At 41.3% G+C, this 8,279-nt stretch overlaps 1 protein-coding gene across 1 annotated transcript in view; it reads left to right on the top strand.

The window, feature by feature from the left end:
• The first annotated feature begins 209 nt into the window (after window positions 1-209).
• Window positions 210-8,279, top strand: part of ttc3 (tetratricopeptide repeat domain 3) — a 27,329-nt gene continuing 19,259 nt past the window's right edge. The window contains exons 1-9 of the mRNA XM_085798198.1: window positions 210-356; window positions 1,700-1,770; window positions 1,879-1,912; window positions 2,240-2,399; window positions 2,486-2,567; window positions 2,694-2,747; window positions 2,879-3,011; window positions 3,153-3,238; window positions 5,548-5,642. Coding sequence (XP_085654324.1) covers window positions 1,711-1,770; window positions 1,879-1,912; window positions 2,240-2,399; window positions 2,486-2,567; window positions 2,694-2,747; window positions 2,879-3,011; window positions 3,153-3,238; window positions 5,548-5,642 — 704 coding nt within the window. The 5' untranslated portion in view covers window positions 210-356; window positions 1,700-1,710. The remainder of the gene's footprint in view (window positions 357-1,699; window positions 1,771-1,878; window positions 1,913-2,239; window positions 2,400-2,485; window positions 2,568-2,693; window positions 2,748-2,878; window positions 3,012-3,152; window positions 3,239-5,547; window positions 5,643-8,279) is intronic.

Raw genomic sequence — 8,279 nt, 5'->3', positions numbered from 1 at the left:
TGCATTAGATAAAGTGCAGTCTCACAAGGAGACTGGCCTAGGCCTAGTATAGTGATAGTGATAGTGATATTTATGATTAAGATTAAGTGAGACTAGCCTCACTTGATTCAGGAGATACTTGGTAAAGAACTATTTTATTTTTGCTGTTGTTGTTGTTATGGGCTCACCGTCCGGTTGGTGGCGGGGAAGCATCGATAAAGCAGCAGCGGCGGCAGCAGACGGACCCGCCTCTTCACGCATGGTGGTGACGGCTCACGGCTCGCGGGGCACCGTCGCATCAGTTTCGACTTCCGCACACTACTATGAACAGGAGGGACACCTTTGTACCAGAAACCACTGTTAAGCTCTAACACGACGTGAGTGTTTTTAAATCCCTTTGTCCCTCATTCAACTCACTTTTCAACCCGGAAGCGTCGACGACGAGCGGAACAACTGCAACTCCAGCTCGCGGCGTCGCGCTAAAACCAAGAAAAGTGTCGTAACGTCGTGAAAAAACCCATCCAACGGTGCCACGTTAGGAGGAACTAGCTCGTTTATATTAGCCAGGTCACCGCCAGCTTAGTTCCCAGTGGGATAAATCGGCTCTGTGAGTGTTTTAAAGCAACATTTTTAACATTAACTACGCACATTAGCTGTTGTGCTAAAGTGCTAACCAATACATCCATGGTGCTAACACGAAGGAGCGTCGTCAGCTACATAACGTGACTGCTCGGAGGTTTAGCTTCAGATAAACATCAATTTGAAACACTTAAAATGGCGACATTATAAACCAGCGACAGCCATGGATGTATTATATTAATTATAAAATTAGCCTGTTTTAAACACATCGGTATATACGAGATAAAACGTCAGGACAGTTTATAGGAGCTTGTGTTATCTCTCCGTCTCTGGGTCGAGCACGAGTGAAGCTTTTCTGAGCTAAACTCGTCAAACTAGTCGGATGTGGGTTGAATTAACAGCTTGGACACGTTGTTTAAGCAATTTGACGTTAAATTAATGTATTTAAAATTGTTTCTCACGTCGCTTGTGTCAGACATTCACTGACTCACATTAGGAAAACTATTACAAACATCTCAACAATCAAAACAGCAGATGTTTATGGCATGACTCAGGAGGGCGGAGGAGAGATTGACTCTTTCACACTCAGCAGTTTTATACTGTTGATTATATTTTTTGCTGTGATTTCAACTATTGAAAAATACTGTATTGAGGGATGTGAAGTCTGCATATTGTTAAGGAAGAGCATAAAGGATCAAACAACAGGCTGTGGCTGTGATTTCAGACAGCTTGGTTAAAGGTGGAGTCGGACAGGTATCACTGCTGTGTGAACAATACACCCACCTCACCCCCTGGGATCACAGCCTCGACTCAGCAGGATCCTGTTTCTCATGTTTTACATGATGCAACACGGATGAAAATCCACTTTTCAATTGATGTTCTGTGGGGTTTTTTTTTTGCAAGGTGTAAGTTTTGCACCTTCCTATAAACCTCTTTACAGCTAATTGGTCACACCTCTCACTTCCTCCCTGGATAACCTGACAATAGTCTCAATAGGTTAGGTAGGCTCACAGTTTGTGTCTGATATGTAAGCTAATTTTCATGGTAATGCAATAATACTGAGCTATTAGATTGGTGCTGCGTCACCAAAAGAGGCTTGGTGTTGTTTGAGTTTCAGTGTTTTATTGACATTTTCTTTCAGAGTTGGACAAGATGTCAGATTCTGACTCTGATCCCGACTACAGCGAATACTCCAGACACCGTGTGAACGTTGTGAGTTATCAGCCTCTACTCAAAATAACTGTAAATATTATTATTTAATCCTGCTGTTTTCTGTGCAACGCTGAAAATGTCTTTTTTGTTTGTGATTTGTCCTCTCAGAGACATGGTACAGTCATCGCCCTCCGTCCATCGGGTAAGAAACATGGGATGTGATGAAATAACTTGAATTTTTAAAAAAAACCTGTGTCTGGTAGATAAACCACAACCAGCAACATCTGATAATTTCCTCCTTGAGTTCCAGTGAAAGTTAACGAAGCCACTGATCTTGGCACATAAACTTCAGTGTTTTACTTCTTGAGAAACAAAAAGAGGAAATAATTGGCTGTAAAGTTGGAGGAGATTCCTTGGTGGCGTGTTGCTTAACATTGTGCTGTAGCTTTTATAAATAAGAATAGAAAACCTTTGTGCTGCCCTCGACTGCATCAAACCAAGTTTCTTTTCTGCATTTTTTGTTTTGTAGAGGCGATTTTTGACCAATGGCTTGGTATCGACCCTATCACCAGAAAAGAGGCTGGACAGCGGATGAGAGTTTGTACTTTCTGGCTGCCCATCCTGCTGCAGCGCGATGACTCCAGCCCCACTGCTACCTGGGCCATTGAGATTGGTTTAATTAACCATATGTAAGTGGGCTTGTAACTGGGATCTCTGAATTAATGTCTTGACACCCGGTGATTACGGTGCTAACGAGATTGTGACTCTCTCACAGCGACAGTGAAGACATAAGTCTGAAGCAGCTGCACAAGCTGGAAATAATGGAAGCAGTCCTAAGAGCTATGGAGAGAGGAAGTGTAAGTGCAGATATTTTTAATACAGCTTTTGTTACAAGCATTGTTAAATTCTTACTTTTACTTCTTGATATTGTACGATTTTGACATTTTTTACTTTTGATATGAACTGCCTGTTCTCTGTTTCAGAACAAAAGAGACCAAACAAAGGACATTATTTCAATAAGCAACATGTTTAACTTGGTAAGTTAAACTTACATACTTCTAATGTAATTAACTAATTTTTTTCCAATGCATCAAAACTTCGGGATGAAAATACAAATGGTTCACGATTCTCTGGTATTTATGGGATGTGATGTTTTCTCATTTACCAGCGGTCGCCTGAGGTTTTGGACGACGCCTTAATTTGGTTGGAGCGAACAGGAGAACCTGATATTCGCTATCGTGTCATGGGGTTCGGTCACCCAATCAACTGCCTCACAGCCCTGCACCTTATCTTCACTGAGTGTAAGACACACACACACACACACACCTGTCTACTAGAAAACTAATCACATCTGACACCGGCACAATTTGAAGTTCATGAAAAGTGAAAACAAATAATGAAGCTTATTGAAGTTCTATGAATGTGGTTTTTGCTTTAATCAGTTGCCAAGTATATTCAAGACATGGGTGCAAACTTGGAGCGGACACTGAAGGCGCTGATGGCTCGACCATCTGAGTATCTCATAGAGGTGAGAAACCGTCAATGCTGTGATGGATTAAAGCAACCCGTACCTTTCTGAAACTTTTACACTTTTTTATTTAAAGGGGACCTATTATGCTTTTCCAGCTTTTCAGACTTATAAATATGTTTAAAATGTTGGATACTTGCTTGAGGTGATGAGAAACTGCCATATCATGAGGTAGGCGCGTGTTGAACTAATCCCTGGGGGCAGTTTCAGGCAGCTCTGAACCGCTGCATTGAATTAGAGCGTTTCAAAGCGAAGCAGGAAAGAGCCAGAATGGAGGATTACACAGACAGCTTGTATGTGATAAGTATGGAGTTTTCTATCGATTACAACTTTGAATAATGCTCCACTTGGGTCCAATATCACAATAATAGCCCCTGAAATAAGCACAATCGGTTCGTTCTCATATGGTTCTGAAACAAGTCTGACCAATCTTATCATATTAGGTGGCCAAGCACACAGAGATATTTAAAAGCAATTGGGACATACTTGACAAATGCAGCCTTTCATGTTTTCTCCAAAACAGTAAATATAATGTTCATACTTTGCAAAAACTATTGAAAGTTAGAACATTAGAATGAGGATTAGTTAAATTATAAGTGACGTGTTTGAAGGTCGGTCTCTTCTTGTCAACAGAGCTGAACCGCTCTGCATGAGCAACTGTCACATTGACACACAAACCTAAACCAGCCAGGTTTGTAATTCAGGACGTGATTTCCAAGCTTTGAACAGAGTCCATCCTCATCTACTCCAAAAGTGTCCCTAAGCGCAAGATTCAAATCATAAATGTGAATCCCCAACTCTGTAGGTTGAAAAAAAAAAAATAACACACACACATAGGATTAAACGGAGCGTGCTAAAAAATATTCACATAAGTTATTATAGCCGTTTTCCCACTAAAATTAGCGGGTCGACGCAGGTTTTTTTTAAACATGGGTCGACCCGCTAACAATCTGCATTTGGCTCCTTTCCCATTGACCAAAATGCCCCCCCGCTGGGGGATCAGACAGAGCATAAATCAGCCACTCTCATCCGCGGTGCAAGAAACACACGCAGTGTCATGCCAAAGCCGCCCGCCGTGGAGTGTCCGTCCGCCGAGGCAGACGAGGCGTCTGGCTGACCTGAGCACCAGGACCGCGGAGGACAGCCAGTCTGCTGCGGCCGGATGACAGATGTCCGCGGCCCCTACACGTCAGTTAAACAGACTGTCACTTCTTTTCTTTTTTTCAATCGTTTTTGGTCAGTGTTGTTTGATCTTTTGATCCCAGTCTCAAATGAGAGCAGAGCTTTGTTTTGGTACATGATAAGAGACGCGACCGGCGCGATGACGTGGCGTCACGTAACGCTCAGCGCCATCACGTAAATTAGCGGGTTGACCCGGGTCTGGCGTTCCCACTGCAAGCCGATCGTAGCCGAGCCGATTAAAGGCTATTTTAACCCGTGTCGCTTGCCGAGCGTCGATTTTTTGACCAGTGGGAAAGGGGTATATGAATAGTGTAATGTTAACCATGTTAACTAAGTGAACTTCCTTTCTCCTTGTGGAAAGTGGTACTCAGCTAATCCCTTTGATGATAACAGTGTGAGATACACCAGACACAGAGACAGAGTCCACTCAGGACAGGTTAAAAGTCAGAAGCCAGAGAAGCTCTTACGACCAGTGCTCTGTGTGAATTTACAAGGGGTGTTGTGTCCTGGTGGTGAAGCCAGGCAGAACTATCAGAGTGCCATATATTTTGTCTGCTGTTCAATGTGTTTTGGGAACGACAAAGATAACAGCCTGAGAACATCTTCAGGCCACTCACTCACTGATTGTACTCCTGTTCGGTTGTGTTTGTGTGACTCCATTCATGAATGCTTTATTAAAACTCAAGAAAGACAGCTGACGTGTTAAGATATCCTTTTTTAAATACTTTATTGAAGGAACAACATTTTTTTGCCACCACAATAGCGAAAATACATAATATGATAAAAGGTCAAAATGATGAGATAGTAGATGAGGAAAGTATGAGAAAAGTAAACATAGCCTAAAAAAGGCAACTAAATTGAAATTGAATAATATGAGATAAAAAATATATAAAATATGAGATTAAAAAGTCAGCGTTGAGGTGAGGCAGGAGGAAGAGGTGGGTGGGACTTTGGGGGGAGGTGGAGTTGTTGATTTTCTAAATTTTCTGCTGTGCTGTGTGAAATGCCAGAAAGGTAAGGGTTGCTTTAAAATAAAACCTAAAAGCCTTAAACTGTGATGTCACTAAATCATCTATGTCTTGTGCCTGTGGATATAAAAAATTGAGTTTTTCATGTTCCTCTTTCAGAAAAGTGACGAAATGAAGAAGAAGGGAAATGACAGCTTTATCAAACAACAGTATCAAGAGGCTGTAAAGTTTTATTCCAAAGCTATCAAATATTAGTAAGTAATGAGCCTGTGAATCTTCTCATTTTATCCAGGTCATAGTTATCTCAAGGAAATTTCAATCGAACGCAACTGGACTTGGTTATTTGTCTTAGAAGACGCTTCACCTCTCATCCAAGAGGCTTCATCAGACAGAGACTGATACATCCCAAGGACAGAACACCACACACCCACATCTGGTGTATGCAGTCCAATGCAACGAGGAATGCAAAGACCTCTACATTGGAGAATGAAGAGTTCTAAAACTTGAACTCGCGTGTTAGTTTGATGAAGTACGCAGAAGACGTTCAATTACAAAATTTTATAAGTCCAATTTCTCCGTTTTTGTTAAAGTCCTGCCTTCATCACGTCGGGGTCACCATTTGAAGAGTTCTAAAACTTGAACTCGCGTGTTCGTTTGATGAAGTATGCAGGAGACGTTCAGTTACAAAATTTTAGATATTTATTTATAAAAGAATCAACTAGGAAAAGAGATCGTGTACAGAGCTCCGGACCAGACTAAGTTTCCCTGACCAACATGCTGCAGCAGCATCAGTTCACGAAGTCTGATGCTGTCTACTGTCCCTGTCCGGTTTTATAGTTACTGATTACACAAATGCAAGATATGATGTAATTGATGTAATGTGCATCCTCATTGGCTGGAGTCCGTACGCCATGACCTCGTGTCTGACCCCAATCTCATGCTTGGTGCTGATCAGCTGTTGATAGCTCCTATTAACAGGGATGCAAACAGCGTGCCGAAAAGCGAAACTCGCTTTTTTCATGACCAATTAGGTGACTTGTGTGAATCGTTCAGATCCGAAGAGTTTTTGTTTTGAGCGGGGGGGGGGGTCTCAGCGTCTCAGCTGGGGTCAGTAAAATGTTTTTCTAACAGGCTGACAGTGACAATCACGTGAAACTGAGGCGAACTCATTCATGGTTGTCTCTGATTATATTGATAACAGCCGACCTCCAATGTAGACGGGCGTCATGCGCGGCGCGCTCATTAAAGCGGCGCGTATCCGCGTGCATTCGGTGGAAAGACGTCGCCTCCGCGATGTAGAATGTTTTCAATTAAAGTGAAACTAACACATTATATAGGCCTATATGTCCATTACACACTGAATGAAACATCCCATGTCTTTATTTATTCAGTTTATTTTAATAGTAATAATTATGACTAACATTCAGTGAAGACCTAAAATTCAGTATCTCCAAAATTTAAACATTGCAAAGGATTCTTTTTTAAAAGCATTTTTAATATAGAAATGTTGGCCTTCTGAAAACTATGTCCATCTATATGCACTCAATACTTGGTTGGGGTTGAACTACTGGAAATTGACTTTTCCATGATATTGTAATGTAATTATTTGTTAATGGTGAGCCCCCCCCCCCCAACATGCCAGACAATTCCTCTCTTTTTTGGTCCTGACCCGTTTGCATCCCTGTATTAAGCAAGGGACAAGAGAAAGAGAAAAGGACAAGACACGCAACCCCCGCATTCGTCAGCTTTCCCCTGTGTCAGCTGACTATCACAGTTACACTAGGTACGAAGACCAGATATCCCAATTGTTTATCAAACAACCAGTACACTGAGTCCCTGTGTGTAACTGCTACTTCCCCTGTCATGTGTATGTCATTCTCTGGGCTGTAAGAGCAAAACACAGTAATTACACCAATTATAGAAAAGTTGATTACATGCTTCATTATTAAACTGATTGTCACGAGCTTATCATATGTCTAAGGCAAATGTCAATATCCCAAACATTATAGCAATATACGATTTTGGGGTAAATATCACAACAAGAAACAAAACAACCACTGCACAAACGCATGGCCCAACACAGGAGAGCTAACTCCTCAGGCCTGGACTCTGCTGTCCATTTACATCTCAAGGAGAAAGCCCACTCTTTGAGGACAACAATGTTGAGGACAGATGGTTCGAAAGAGGAGTAAAAGAAGTCATCTATAATCTAAGTAAAAGTAGAGAGACCATCCCTCAACAGGGGAGGAGGTCTCAGACATCTCCAATTTACAATGCTGCCCTTTCATCCCTTTGCAGGAGATTCAACAACTACTATCTAAGAAAAACAACTGTTCAAAAAAGGCCTCATGTGACACCTCAACTCGCCTCAACGACTTTTATAACACAATAGGGCACTAACAAAGTCGAAACCCAACTTTCCCCCAACGACTGTCGTTAGCACATGAAGCACAAAGGGGTCCCAGTGACATCATCAGTCTTGTGAACGCCCCTCACAGAGGTTAAATATCTGGGTCTCCACACTAGATATTTGGACCATTCACATCCTGGTCAGATGCGAGCATGAACTGATGAAGCCTTTTGGATGAGTGGTGAAACATCTTTTAAGACAAATACCAAGTCCAGTTGCATTCGATTGAAATTTCCTTGAGATTAGTAAGTAATGTTTTTTTTTTATATCTCTTCAAAAGTATGTTTTTTCCAGACATGAAATTTTAATCTGTATTGCACTGAAATGTTTAAAAAGGTTTCACATTTTCTTTGTGGTGATAAACATGTAAAATAATTCAGTAAAATACAATAAATAGTTTGATAAGCTAAAACCTAACCTCATACTAAAAAAAAAAAAAGGTTTAGTCGAGAGCTAATTTCACAGATATTGTTAAAAACTT

Source organism: Trachurus japonicus, chromosome 14 (genome assembly GCF_045865225.1).
Source record: "Trachurus japonicus isolate A0001 chromosome 14, Traja_1.0".
Lineage (NCBI taxonomy): Eukaryota > Metazoa > Chordata > Actinopteri > Carangiformes > Carangidae > Trachurus > Trachurus japonicus.
This window is presented reverse-complemented; position numbering and strand designations above follow the sequence as displayed.